We start from the raw sequence: 14,627 nt of genomic DNA on the forward strand, positions 1-14,627 counted from the left end.
CACCTTAATAAGGTATGTTCGTGAGATGGGAATTGAGTTTATTATATTCATAATATGAAGGACGGATAAAACTTCACTCCAGTACACACACAAACACGACCTTCCCATGAATCCCCAGTGTAACTGTTTGTGACAGTGGGGATAAATGGGCCTTGTCCATCTGTCCTACTGGAAGTCCTCTGAGAGACGTCAACGCCACAGCATAAGGAGTGAGTGTATGTCAGTGTGTGTTTGTGTAGTTCATATTTAGGGAAGTGGGTGGATTGCATATAGTAATTAAAATATTTTTCTTCTTCCAATAATATCAGCAGCCTTGGATATATTTTAATTGCAGCGATACTATGACATGGTGAGTTCAGTGGATCAAGATTGTATCTCTCACTCTGCATGTGTGTATCCACTTCAAATGATAATGCGGTCATCAAATTGTTTGGAAAGCACACAAAAAACTCTAGAGAATGAACGTTGCTCTGTATTTCATGGTCCCCCATCAACTTTAGAAACGGCCGACATTTAAGCCAAAACTTGAACCTCCCTCCAGCCCAGCACTGACCCTGGGGAGACAGGGGTGATGTTGACCATGTGTCCTCCTACTAACCATCTCATTGATGGACCCCACTACTGGGTAAAATAGACACCCCCTCTGCCTGAACCCCTAAACCCTTCCCTAAACCCTCTGTTGGCCCCCTGTTGTGCGTGCTCATTGGTTGACCGCCTTCAGGCGTCCCTTTTCCACGGGTCCATTGTCTGGCCCCATAAGCAGCTTTGTTTCTGCATGTGCAGCTGGGCTAGCCTGCGCAGCCATTAGCCACAACACGCTAAAGGGAGAGCGGGATAATATAATTACAAAACAAAAGTCAGGTGGCTCACGAGATCTGCCAGAAGAAGCCCATTTGGGGAGGGGGGGGGAGATGCGAGGACACGCTGGCGGGTGGCCAGCTATAATTTGATTATGAAGTTGTGTGACTGACAAAAGAAACAATTGAATCTTTTTTTTCTTTTATTTGCCCCACTGTGGTTAATTTGATTCCACCGGGGCTTTGAAAAGAAGGCAGTGTGAAAAGAGAGAAGATTTACTCTTCTAATTTCTAGAATCACCAGCTCAGAAAATGTAATATGCTCTGACGAAATAGCGGGCGGAATTCTTCCCTGGGCTAACTTTATTGTTGCTGCAACACTTTGACTGCATGTGAGGCCCAAATCAGATAAATCGCTGAAGGCTGCATTTTTCCTGCGAGCTGATTGGTCTGGGGCTCTTGTTTTGCATGAATGCACACAGACTGGTGGACAATGGGATCAGTGGCAGATCCATCTCCTGTAATACTTTCTTCAAACAGGGCTGCAAGTGTGTCCCCCTGTTCTGTCGGCAGACCAGAATTCATCCTGTTAGTCACCCTAGATGAGTGAAAGAGTAAAATCAACCCCCATCCCAGCTGGACGGACACACACACACACACACTCTTAACCCCACACTGGGGAGTTATACACACAGCTTTATGGACAGCTGATAAGAACAGGTTTAGCTGGTGGCTACTGTTTGAAGCAGGTCAAGCAGAACAGGATCTGTTAATGTCTTTTTGTTCCTTTAGTTCACACTGCTAAAGACTGCATTTTGTTTTGTTTTTTTGTTTAGCTGTTATATAAGACAATAAGCAATTGTGTCAGATGCACACATGCTCTCACTACTGACGGGTTGGTGTCAGTATTGTGCTAGCTCAGGGTGTGTAAACGCCCATTTCTTGCCCCATTAGGCAGTTTGATCGTGCCCCTGGGAGAACACCACATTGTCTTGGTCTGCAAGACTGTTCACGAGAGGGTACACTGCAGATTAATCGACTGTCTGGTTTACTGTTTTCTTTATGCAAGTGGATATGCATGTGTCAGAGTGAGCCACTTATGAAAAGAAACAATACGTGAAGATATATATTTTTTGTCCATTTTATTCCCACTTTATAGAAACATTTTAAGAGTGAAAATATAAGCTGTTGCGATACATATTTTTACATTTGATACATTTAATTACATTGACGAATACCTCTTACTGAGAAAACTGCTTCTTTTGGGGATATTACTATGAAGTGTTTGCACCACGAGTAATGAAACACAAACGGACTCCTCTGTGAGTTGCTTATGTTTTATTAGATGGCAGCCTCAGTTTCTGGGGGTTGCAGGAAAGGCAGAGCCGATGTACTTCTTTCCATCACCATAGGAAGAATTATCCCAGGTGTAAGTTTGCATAATGAGCTCCTTTCCTCCCAGGCTCAGACGACACCTGAATGGACAAGAAAAAATGTGAATCGGAAAAATCACATGCTGGAAAACATCACAGGACATGTAGGTATACTCACTGTTTTCCCGGGCGAGTGATGTAGCAAAGGCTGTACAAGGCAAAGTCAAATTCAGGGCTGCAGCCAATGACTGCAGAACCGACCTGCTTGAAGTAGCCCTCCCACATGAACTGCATCCCAATGACATCAGGGTAGGAAGTCCACTGAAAGCAGGTGAAAGAAAGAAAGAGGGAAAGTGAAGGGAGGGCCGAACACGTCACAGTTTAAATCAAGATATTGAGGTCTACATTGTGATGCTTACGGGCCCATTGAAGCTGTGGCTGTAGTAGTTCATCTTTCCTCTTTTCTCGAGAAGATAAAACTGGATCCAGTTGTGGAAACCAGACACCTTTCCTCCTTTGATCTCTCCTATGACGGAAGGCGTTTTTTTTTTTTAATAATCACAAAGAAAATCTGCAAAACATCTGTGGTGTTTGAAAGAAATCTGCTCCGTCCAAACCTGCAAAGATGTGTTCAAAGCCGCTGGAGTCCATCTTGTTGTTGTTGCGGGAGTACAGACCAAACCACATCATCTTCAGGTCCTGAATGAACTCTTCCTCTGACGCATAGACGCCTTAAAATACAAAATAACATCCAACAAGGAATCACTGTCTGTTTGTCTGTATGTATGTGGGTATGTCATCTGCATATCTCAACAACCGCTCATTCGATCTGCTTTATGCTTGGCAGTTGTATTGCTGGGAATTATGTGTTGAATTTGGTACAATTTGGACACGAGAGGTGTCAATATTGAAAAACGAAAGCATGTCGTCGGCAGCGAGCCTGCCTTAAATTCACTGCACTTCCTGTTGCTGCTGGTTAGTGGATATACTAATGTTACTGCCAGACTCCTCTTCACTGCCCTGGAGTCAACACGATCAGACAACTGGAAGCAGAGTGTATTGAATGTATTTCAGCCAGGTTTTGCGACTTGGGTGTTTCTTTCCCTCTTGAGTAAGACTGCATTTCCACAGTGTATGACTTGATTGTAAGTTCTAACACTAATAACGTTACCGCTAGCAAAATATCTTTGCTTTGAATGATTTAATCCATGCTTTACTTTTTAGGTGCGGTGGTTATGTCAAAACAAGCGACTAATATGGCCATTTGTAAATTGCCTTGGCTCGGTGCATTTCACCCATGTTTCTGACCACGAGTGACCACGACCTGGGTGTGTTTTTCAGGGACGGATTTAGTGATTTGGGGGACAAATGTAAACAAATTCTTGCTTTGCTTTACTTTTCACCCTTTCTTTAACTGGTAATGTTGGTATTGGCAGTAGTAAAAGAAGTAGGCCTTCTTTTTTCTGAATTAAAACGACAAACTATTATTAGTAAAACAACTACACAGTAAAACTCCAACTTCAACAGAGGAGGGAAATAAAGGCAGTATCAGCACAATTTACTTAATGTCTGTTCAAGGTGGAGCTTTCAATACTAATATAATTTTCATATCTAAACATCATAATAAATCTATAGCTGTTTGTGGTCCTTTTAGTTGGGCCCCCAGGCCCAGGTTGCCTATTGGTAAAGTCTGTCCCTGTTTTATTTTTCTAAACTTGGGTGTATTTCACTGGAGTTTCTGACCGTGAGGGACAAGTGACATAGTTGGGTGTGTGACGCAACTACTGTATGTCACGGCACGTGTATTGCTGAGGACCCAAGGAAGTGCAGTGTCGTGTGTGTGATTGTTTGTATGTTTGTATTTGCCGAGAAAGCTGCAAGCAGCAACACCACAAGCCAAATATACTCGGCCCGTTCTAAAAAGGCATATCAATCACAAATACACAGCCTTAAATCATTAGAAATCATTGAAGAACATGCTTCTTATTAACTGTAGAACTTTCATCACATTTCTAACTTTTCTTCATCAAAGTAATCCATTGATAGTTGTCTGCACATCCATGTGTACACTGCAAACAGAAACTGCTAATAGCTAATTTGGCATACTTTAAATGATGCCAATTTGACAAAAAATTGAATGCTTTGGCAACATTGTATTGTATGTAGTCATGTAAAAATATAGAAAAATGACAGTATTGTCAACAGAGTAGATTGAGGGGCCCACAGTGTCAGACTTTCAATAGACCACAGAGCTGTATGTGCTCAACCAGTGTGTGGATTTGTACTGTTACATGTGGACCTAGTTACCCTTGGTGTAGAGGAAAGCAAACAGCTCTCTGCCCAGCTCAGTGTTGGATATGGTCTCCTTGAGGAAGGCTTCCTGCTCAGCCAGCTGCTGAGCACTGAAGTCCTCTGTCTGTCCAGTCATCCTCTCGTAGTTGTCCAGCACAGCAAGGAGAGCAGCGTAGGTGGGTCTGGAGAACAGAGCCTCCTCATTCAGGTATCGGAAAAAGCTGCAAGCACAAAGACAAAATGACACAAAAAAAAGGGGATAAATATTTTACATCAAGATCAAGAAGAAGAGAGCGCTGTGCTAATAAGATCGTCTCCTCACGGTTTAGAGGACAGATCCTTCTTGGAGCTCGTCTGAGAGTCGGGCACCAGAGCCTGAGGCTCAATGATCAACTCTGAGGCTGAGGCCTTGTTTGAATCCAGAGCATAGAGCGTCTCAGAGAGAGCCTTGATCTCAGCATCAGTGATCGCAATACCTCCATCTCCACCTCCTCCGTCACCTGCAGAACATCACAAACACACACAGATAATGACTTCGTCATGTTAGTGTTAATTCTGCCTTTTTATTAGATAAAAGAGACGTGGATGACATGCCCCATCATGCTAGTGTTGTTAACCTGGAACAGTGATTTCTGCATTTCTATAGCACAGTGTGGTGGACAGTTATTAATTATTATTCAACTTACTTCCGTTCTATGCTACTTTACTTCTACTCTAATAATACTGTACTTACATTTATTCTATAGGTATAAGTTAAAGCTTTAACAATGGGATTTACATTGGAGTGTTGGACCCAAAGTCCAATGAGCATCAATATGTGATGGGATATTACATCCCAGATTTTAATCAAGCGGCCCATTTTATTTGCTCATAGGTTCAAGTTACTTTTCAAATTAAGATTTAACATGAACTGCAAACAGACCGTAATCAGTAGATACATTTGATGGGGAATATTGTTTGAAGATAGATTCTTATACATGTATTATTAAACATCCCTACAGTATATACAATAGTTTGTGTTAGTAATACCTAAGTACTTCTACTTGAGTCATTTAGTTGAAAGTAAGACTAGTAATAGAATATATTTATACAACATTATTGCTACTTTTATCTAAGTAAACGGTCATAGTACTTCCTCCGCCACTGGGTAGTATTACTGTAGTAGAAGAAGGGAGCAGGTTAAGTTAAGATAAGCGTTTTATAGCACACCAGCGACACCTGCTGGTCAAAAACTGAAAGAAGATTTGATAAAGAGAGGTGGGTGACTCAAGCCAACACTGATGGAGGAAGTAATCAGATCCTTTAATTAAGTAAAAGTACCAATACCACAATGTAAAAATACTCCATTACGAGTAAAAGTTCTTCATTTAAAACTCTACTCAAGTAATTATTATCAACAGAATGTACCTAAAGAGATACCAAACTGATCCGTGAGTATTATTTTGCTGTATAGCTGGTAGAAGTGGGGCTAATTTGAAGTACTTCATGTACAGTTAGGTAATAGTCCAGTGGTTCCCAACCTAGGGGTCAGGCCCCTACAAAGGCTCACAAGATAAATCTGAGGGGTCCTGAGATGATTAATTGGAGAAAAGAAAGTTCTGATACATGATTTGTATTTATTTTTGGACTTTTCTGTAATCTTTGCTTTTTTGTGAAATATTAGATAATTTGACCTCTTTGATTCTCAAGCAGTTATTCAAATGAAACTTTCTGAGTTTTAAAGGCTAATCTCTTTTTGGTGGAACTGCTGACAACTCAGATGTCTGATTGAGAAACTGATCTTCCGTGCAGTAGCATTGGGCCGATTAGATAAAGTGTCCACCCTGGGAAAGTGACCAGGTGTCATAAGTGGAGGAGCTGCTCAGGGAACACAAACAGCTAGAAACTAGCCATCAGTTGTGATGTACTGTGTGGCACATGAGACGAGAACAGCTACAGGCAACACGTGGTTGGTCTTACTGTTACAGAGGTCTGCGTAGTCGCTGCAGCAGTTTTTGTGCTGGGCACACTTGGAGTTGCAGTGGCACTTGTTCTGGCTGTTGTATTTCTCACCACATCTGCCTTTACAAGATGTGGCTCCAGCTAGAAGGTAAAGAAACAGACTCGTGATATAGTTCTTCGGAAGTCTGCGATGTGTTATGGATTATTTATGAATTCACTCACCTTTACATAGTTCAGCATAGTCAGAACAACAGTCTCTGTAGCGCTCACAGGACGAGTTACACTGACAGGACATATTATTGTCTGTTCCATAGCCACACCGACCCTGACATGAGTCTGAGAATCAACAGGACAGATTGGTTTCTTAATGACAGTCCTACTTGTAAATGTATTACATGGTTATACATAAACCTATAATAAAAGGTTATCGTGTTAATGGAGCATAAAAAGATCTCTTACAGCTGTATCCCTGGTGGAACAGGGTTACCCAAAGTGCCAGGACAGCAATGACCTTCATCTTGGCTCAGCTGCAACCTGAAAACAAGGTGAGCTGACTGTTATCACGGTCCTCCTTTTATAGCAAGTTTCACGTGACCAATCCAAACGTAACACTCGCACTAAACCAGCCCATAAGCCAGGAGGTCAATCACTTCCCCATGATCGTGTGTACTGGATCAAATGTGTTGTCAGGTGTGATATTTCAATTTTTTAAAAAGCTATTGTTCACAATGGTAATGACCATTTGTAAAGGATTAGTGATTGATATGTTGTAGAACAGAACCTCTTGAAAACATTTTTTTTTTTTTTTTTAAATGTAAATAAACTTTAGGTCTGCTGTATCTCATCTCTGTGAAACTCCACACCTGCTTAGCACAGAGGCGGTGCTGTCAATACATCAAGGTTTTATGTGAGCTGAGTGTGAGTGAGTGACGGTTGTCTTAGATTTTAAACTGTTTTTTATTATGATTCCTGTTACATTGAAACTGTTAAGCTAAATGTTTCTTTTAGCCTATTGCATTGCATGTTGTCTAATACAAAATTAAATTTACATTTAAAAAATACGTTTACACATGAGTATCCTTTCTTATTTCTCCCGCCAGAGTGACCAGATGCTGTATTTCACAGGATTTTTGCAAGCTCAGAAAAACTCAACATAGCTCAGTGCCCCTGGTCATGTCGATGTCAATTCCTCACACGGCAAATACCAAACATCAACGATGCATATAGGCTCTTATAGTAATGCATAGAGTATACAAGGAAATGTATAGGCCTATTATATTCTGAGGCTTTCAGGTGCTGTCAAATAGACAATGTCAAAGCACTTGACAATTGATTTTCTGTTTTTAAACAATAAGAGAGCAAACAGTAGTATAACAACAGTAATGCAGTTTCTCTTGGGAAGAGCTGCCTTGCTGTCAGTGCAGTTTAACTCACTATTGTCTCCGATAACAATGGATGAAACTGAAATTTAATTTCCCCCAAACAGTTTACAGATTAGGTTAGTGAGTCAGAAACAATGGAAAAAGGGGGACACCATCCGTGTCATTTTGAATATACTTCAGGTTTATCAATATTACTGTTGTAAGATAAAGTTAATTTGAAAGAGATTATATAATACACTAAAAATATTAAGATCTCAAAGGTTATTGCTTGCAGATGTCTCCTGTAATACTGTTGTATTCTTAACAAATAAGAACAAATATAAAAGCTAAAGCTAAAATTCCAAGCTAGTTTATGCAGTTAAACATCCGATTCCTTTAGACAGATGGTTGGAATGCCGGGGCTTCATTTGTGTCTGTGTGAACAAACCAAGTAAGTAAAAAAAAGAACAAATAGCTAAAAACATTAACAGTCTAACGTGGGCATGGCAGATTGATAAGCAGGCTAAAACACACTCTTACTGGAAAAACAAATTAATTAATGACAAATGACAGAAATCAAGTAATTTATCCTGAACCTTGACTTTTTTCAGTTCCAACTCCAAACCAAATTGCATGAATGAACCAAACTGACAATATAGTTGTTGGGAATAACATAGCCTCAAAAAGGGGGCACCAATATGTTGGGAATAACATAGCCTGACATGGGTTATCAGCAATATGTTGGGAACGTAAAGGAGCGTGTTTGGGTTATCAGCATCTAAGAAACTAAATTCTTGACATCAATAGAATTATTAATGTAAGTAACAATTATTAATGATTATTAATAATAACAGGGCACCACCCTGCGAACAGGGACCAATAACCAAACGATAAAACTAAGTCTCATAATTAGTGTTCACTCACAATGTCAGTAGTCTGAGTACTATTACACATTCAGAGTGAAAGTGAAGGTTTAAGTTCGAGCACAGACCCACATATACAGCTATCATCACAATACACATGCACAAAGTAATCACAGACAGCTGCTCTTTAAAATATAACAGTTTATTACGTTCTAATACTAATGATCTAGTCAACTGATATCTAAACTAACAACTATACATTCATGAGCACGCTATCTAAAATCAACAGACGATTGAAAAGAGGAGGGGAGTGTGTGTGTGTGTGCGTAAGGAGGAGGAGCGAGGGAACAGCTCAGCGACGTATGACGTAGTTGGGACGTGGTGACGTCTCTCATGCGCGGACTCAAAATGGCGGATAGCCAACAGGAGACCCGGTGTCTAGTGCCGGTGTGCGAGTTTAACTGGTTTTGAATTAACTGGTTTATATGGGAGTGCCTGAGGCAGATGTGTGGTACGAGTGGCATTTCAGGACCCACGTAGAATAAACAGGAAATAAATATTCCGATCGTTTCGCCTCTGTCTTTCACGTAGTTTCTACGGTTTCTTTTGATAGAATATAAACGGAACACTTTGCTGGAAAATGTACTGCTCGTTCGCGAGGCTGTGGTTGAGATTCCGAGGACGCATAATGAGGACCAGAGTGAATGACAAAGTTGGTGGTAGGTGTCGATGCCTGTTCAAAATACTTACGTCAATAAATCCTTTAAGAAACGCTCTGTTGTCCGTCTTATATTTGTATCATATATCGTTATTAATGATATGATTTCGTAATGAAGATGGATAATTGGTCGTGGTAATGCTGTCCAAATCCTAAATTAATACTCCAAGCCTCTCCATCGTAATGTTTCAACAGACACCCTAACCCCTGCGTGTAGTTATTAAACCCTCTAGTAACAAAACGAGAGTCACCAGTCATGTCTAATCTGGATGAATGTGTGCTGCACAGTGTAGAATATCGTTAACATAAGATGCATGTCCGTAGTCTTTAATATAAAACATAAGCGATGTGAGAGCCTACAGAAATTGAATCACAAGTTAATCTGGGTGGATCACAGCTTCCCACAGTTGACAGTCATCTGTACGCGGTGTTTGAGCTCATGTTTAACTCACAGGCTGTATGGATGCACAGACAGGTATATCGGTCTCAAATCGACTTGACATGAGATTAATAACGATATATGATACAAATATAAGACGGACAACAGAGCGTTTCTTAAAGGATTTATTGACGTAAGTATTTTGAACAGGCATCGACACCTACCACCAACTTTGTCATTCACTCTGGTCCTCATTATGCGTCCTCGGAATCTCAACCACAGCCTCGCGAACGAGTAGTACATTTTCCAGCAAAGTGTTGCGTTTATATTCTATCAAAAGAAACCGTAGAAACTACGTGAAAGACAGAGGCGAAACGATCGGAATATTTATTTCCTGTTTATTCTACGTGGGTCCTGAAATGCCACTCCTACCACACATCTGCCTCAGGAACTCCCATATAAACCAGTTAATTCAAAACCAATTAAACTCGCACACCTGTGGCCGTTTAGCACGTAGCTACATTAGCTCAAAGCTATATATGTGTATATGTGTGTGTTAGTAAAAGAGAAGGGAAAGGAACAAAACAAAATGAAATAAAACAAAAGATTAAGATCCTCTGCGCCGCGCGGGAGTACGGAAGATTGCTCTCTCAGCCAGGGGAGCAAGAACCGCGACTCTTTGTCTCAGCCGGCGGTTTTGACCTCCTGAACTGATGAGAAGCAACTTCGACCTCACTGCGGCTGTCTCGACACGAATCACGGTAGCATAGAATACACGGTAACTTCTACACGACACTAGCAATTTCAGGGATCGCCAGTGTTGGTGATCATAAAGCATATACCACGTTATACAAATGAACAGTACTTTAAGCACACAAACAAGATAAAATAAACACAAATGAACTCTCTCTAACTCTGCCCAGACTCTATTTTGCCTTACGGTACGATGCGATCGTGTTGATTGAGGGGGGGGGGGGGGGGTTCTTCTGAGGGGTTCTTCTGAGCTTCGATGGGCCCAGGCAGCGCGGCTGCGGGCCGCGGCAGGTGTTCTCTCGGTAGGAGAGAATCGCTGTCGTCTGGATCAGGGATTTTCGCGTCCTTATGGCCGGAGCAGACGAGGCGCTTGGTGGAGAGTGGAAGTTCTCTCTCTCTTTCTGAAGAAGTCTTGCTTCTTCACTTCTGCAGGAATAAACGGGTTCGCTTCGTGGATACGAACGAAGATAAAATAGACAGTTTGGTGAATTTGGCCAGCGAATATAAACTGTTAGACCTAGGATTTGGTTGAAAAGGGAAACAACGTTGGTGTGCTCCCTAGCTCGACGGAGGTCGAAGGGAAAAAGCATTGAGGTGGGGGTTGCAGGTAGTTTTGTAGAACAGTGGCTGAACCACAGGGGTCCTGAGGTGTCTTGGCTCTCAGCCAATTAGATTGCAGCGCTGCTTTCAGGTACCTTCAGGAACGCATAGTTTTTGGGGGGAGGAAACTCACACCCCAATGTGAATTTCTTCAGAGCTGGGGGTTTGGTGCTCAAACTACAATCAGGATGAAACCTTTGCTTGCAAAAGGGAAGGCCTGACTCTCTTTGTTCCACAGCACATATAGTCAGATCCCAACATAGTTTAAATGTTGCAGCTGGCGGGCTACAAGCCTGATCTGAGTCATTGGCAGAGTCACAGTTCTGACATTACTAAACTGCTTTGTGCATGAGTACAAGCCTCATGTGCCCATTTGTTGCATCGGATAGGCAAGTAGAAGTTTAGTTTAGTTTTTTAGAATACCCATTAGCTACGACACTGCAGTAGAGCCACAAAAAAGACAATGCAACCATACAATTTACATTATAACCATATTATTACAGAATAAACAGAAAGATCAATTAAGATAATTAAGTATTAAATGTAGCCTAATTAGTTACATACGACTACTGAGAATATCAACATGTAGCGTGCCATTGCAGTACTGTGAGGTTCAGGATCAGGCAGGATGTAAAACGTAACTGTAGGCTTCTCCCAAACTGTGGAGGGCGCTGCGCAGTAATACGAGACTCTACGAAGATTAATTTTGTCCGTACTCGGCTTCCGTACACAGCGTGGACTTCAATGACATTCTGAGCTTTTATAAGTCAGTTCACGTGAACGGGGTTTAAAGATGTCGTTTACCTTTTTATTCAGAACAATCACAAGAGACTTTGCAAAGGTGAGCACATTGAGCTTTACACGTGGTCATGTTTTTATCATTTCACCTGGAGCTCGAGCTGTCATAAGCTGGCGTGTTAGTTAGCTTCCTCACTTTCTGATTCACCAGCGCAACGTTACTGGGCCAGTTTCTGAGAGTTACCTCCTTACTAATTCGGTTTTATTTCATGCATGGTTGAACGTCATTGTGGCTGGATATCTCTGTAGAATATGTTATCTAAAAATGGCATTTGTTGATTTAAAGCTGTATATGTGACTGTCTACTAAAGGCAGAGTAGGGAGTAGGCCTAGGTCACTGAGCTTTCTGAGGTTGTACTAGTCACTGTGTGTTACACCTTCTGTCTTCCTCAGATCAGTATTTGCCAGCATGTACAGTCATTACACACAGGCTGTCGGCTTCTGGCAGCTGAGAAAGCCCTCCTGATGAAACTGAGGAAAAACACCGGCTACACTTTCATTAACTGCAAGAAAGCACTGGAGAAGTTTGACAATGACATAGCACAGGTAACCTAACCCCCCCCCCCCCCCTCTCTCAATCCCAACCTGCACTCACAACACACGTGTGCTACAACATTATATCTATATGGTGACTACTGAAACAACTAGCTGTGGGACTGTGTTGTTGATGTCATTTGCTATCCTTCAGGCAGAGACCTGGCTGAATGAGCAGGCCCAGAAGGAGGGCTGGAGCAAAGCGAACAAGCTGCAGGGTCGCAAAGCCAAAGAGGGACTGGTTGGCCTGTTTATACAAGATACAGCTGCAGTTATGGTGGAGGTACGGCCAGCGATACAGCGGTTAATTACCAGCGCAATCACTGAAGTTGATCCTTTTTCTTGTTTTGTTGGACATGGCATTCAGCAGTATCTGTTGTCTTTCTTCTTGTGTGCTTTCTGCAGGTTAACTGTGAGACAGACTTTGTTGCCCGTAATGAGAAGTTCCAACTGCTGGTTAAGGATGTGGCATTTGCCACCTTGGCTCACCACCGTAAGAAAACCCAAAGCAAGACAGGATATGTTAAGGTAAACAACCCACATTGAGAACGGATATACTGATGTGGCTTTATATTAATATAATGTTCCTATATAATAGGCTTTATTAATAAAATACATTGTAGGAAGACAGAGGTGTAAATAATGACGGTAATGATGGCTGAATGCTGTTTCAGTTTCAGGGTCCGGGTCTTGTGCATGCTGGCTCACACTGCCGTGGCTTAGAATAAAGCCAGTGTTAATATAGTACTGTGGAAAGGACCTATTGATTGATCATTTATACAATTGCAGAGTTAACTACTAATCTGTGTTAATGAAGCTGCAGCAATTATCATTTTGTCCTATTATGTGCATACAGTGGTAATAAAACTTCATTACCTGCAACTTCACTCTTAACAGTGCTTAATGTATACAAGTCTTCAGGAGGTGGATGCTGATGAGAAGGAATGTATGACTGCATACATACCACTGAATACAACACTCAGGATGTCAGGACGCACCAGCTTCGTGTCCTTTGCTCTGCTTTGATTCTGCTCACATACTACATTTGTTTCTAGAGTGTCCTGGCAGGTGATGAGTTAAACAAACTCGGTGTGGATGAAGGAGCTTCGCTTTCTGATCGGGTGGCTGTCACGATTGGTCAGTATGAAAAGTTTTTAGTTTAAAACACATGTCCCTCCTGCGCTCCTTCAACCGGCATTTTAAGATTTTCTTTTATTCTGTGTTTTTACCAGCAATGATGGCAGTGTGACACATTTCTAAATTTTAGTTGATGTTGTCTTGTACATTCGTTTCCATGCATTCAAAAGAAACAAATCTGTCGGGCTGCATTTATTCATTTATTCTTTATGAATGTGTTGCACGATTATTGTAGGGGATTTATATTCTCTTTGTATATCACAGCTATTGTTCCTGAATAAATAATAAATATGCAGCCTTCTGCTGCATGTTGTCCCTGCGACACATGATGCGATTTATTTTATGCCCTCAAATCCGCTGTCAATGGAGACGCACAGAAGGGGCCCTCAAAAGCGAGAAATCAGTTTATTGCACCAATCTTTTTTTGATAAAACATGTTTCCCCTCTTTCCTCTCAGGTCGCCTCGGTGAGAACATGTCAGTGAGGCGGGCGGTGACAGTGGAGGTCCCAGCTGAGTGGCACATTGGCTCGTACGTACACGGTGGTGTGCGCGGCCAGACTGAGGTGGCCATGGGTCGGTACGGCGCCCTGGTCGTATTTCAGGCCGGAGAGAAGGGAGAATGGGAAGTTCTAGGACGTAAGCTGGGACAGCATATCGTGGGAGAGGCCCCTGTGTCCCTGGGTGACATGGATGACCTGCCTTGTGGTGAAAGTGAGACACGTCTGCTGCCTCAGACCTTCTTGGGAGACCCCAGCAGGACTGTTGCACAGTTCCTCAGAGGTCAACAGGCTCGAGTGCTGGACTTTATCCGATTTCAGTGTGGCGAGACAGCCAGTGAAGAAGCTAAATGAAGGGAGGGTAATCATTCATCCAAAAGAATTTGTGTTGTGTCTTTATTTAATATTAAGATGAAATTCAACTACCCATTTATTGTTGAACATTCAGACAGTCACAAAGTGTTATTGTACATGTGAGAGCAGAATATGTAGGTCTACCAGCACTGGTTCCTGATGAAATTACCAATCCAGCAATAAAATGTTTTTATCCTGGAAATGTTAGTCAATATTAATTTGTTTATGC

At 41.8% G+C, this 14,627-nt stretch overlaps 2 protein-coding genes across 3 annotated transcripts; one reads left to right on the forward strand and one right to left on the reverse strand.

Annotated features, from left to right (window-relative positions):
• Positions 1 to 1,938: 1,938 nt before the first annotated feature.
• endou (endonuclease, polyU-specific) lies at positions 1,939 to 6,938 on the reverse strand. The gene is made up of 9 exons (XM_031853600.1): positions 6,863 to 6,938; positions 6,626 to 6,739; positions 6,422 to 6,544; positions 4,785 to 4,962; positions 4,478 to 4,683; positions 2,788 to 2,901; positions 2,590 to 2,696; positions 2,349 to 2,491; positions 1,939 to 2,272 (listed from the first exon to the last, which is right to left on the reverse strand). The coding sequence occupies exons 1-9, from the start codon at positions 6,918 to 6,920 to the stop codon at positions 2,152 to 2,154; spliced, it is 1,164 nt and encodes a 387-aa protein (XP_031709460.1). The 5' UTR covers positions 6,921 to 6,938; the 3' UTR covers positions 1,939 to 2,151.
• Positions 6,939 to 11,759: 4,821 nt separating this feature from the next.
• tsfm (Ts translation elongation factor, mitochondrial) lies at positions 11,760 to 14,600 on the forward strand. Of its 2 annotated transcripts, none has more exons than XM_031850683.1 (6): positions 11,760 to 11,918; positions 12,269 to 12,421; positions 12,564 to 12,692; positions 12,815 to 12,937; positions 13,465 to 13,546; positions 14,004 to 14,600. In XM_031850683.1, the coding sequence occupies exons 1-6, from the start codon at positions 11,871 to 11,873 to the stop codon at positions 14,396 to 14,398; spliced, it is 930 nt and encodes a 309-aa protein (XP_031706543.1). In that variant the 5' UTR covers positions 11,760 to 11,870; the 3' UTR covers positions 14,399 to 14,600. The 2 variants fall into 2 exon arrangements, with proteins under 2 accessions (XP_031706543.1, XP_031706553.1); XM_031850693.1 differs by having other exon boundaries at positions 12,564 to 12,686.
• Positions 14,601 to 14,627: the final 27 nt, after the last annotated feature.

This window comes from Anarrhichthys ocellatus, unplaced genomic scaffold (genome assembly GCF_004355925.1).
Source record: "Anarrhichthys ocellatus isolate YVR2014 unplaced genomic scaffold, GSC_Weel_1.0 scaffold1, whole genome shotgun sequence".
Taxonomy (NCBI): domain Eukaryota; kingdom Metazoa; phylum Chordata; class Actinopteri; order Perciformes; family Anarhichadidae; genus Anarrhichthys; species Anarrhichthys ocellatus.

Bases quoted from the DNA above. Each gene is read 5' to 3' on its own strand.
- endou (XM_031853600.1), bottom strand. From the start codon at position 6,920: ATGAAGGTCATTGCTGTCCTGGCACTTTGGGTAACCCTGTTCCACCAG. The intron at 6,545-6,625 runs GTGAGTGAATTC...TTTACCTTCTAG, and splicing joins CTATGCTGAACTATGTAAAG to CTGGAGCCACATCTTGTAAA. The intron at 2,902-4,477 runs GTAACTAGGTCC...TTGTATTTTAAG, and splicing joins TGCTTTCCTCTACACCAAGG to GCGTCTATGCGTCAGAGGAA.
- tsfm (XM_031850683.1), top strand. From the start codon at position 11,871: ATGTCGTTTACCTTTTTATTCAGAACAATCACAAGAGACTTTGCAAAG. The intron at 11,919-12,268 runs GTGAGCACATTG...TGTCTTCCTCAG, and splicing joins TCACAAGAGACTTTGCAAAG to ATCAGTATTTGCCAGCATGT. The intron at 13,547-14,003 runs GTCAGTATGAAA...CTTTCCTCTCAG, and splicing joins TCGGGTGGCTGTCACGATTG to GTCGCCTCGGTGAGAACATG.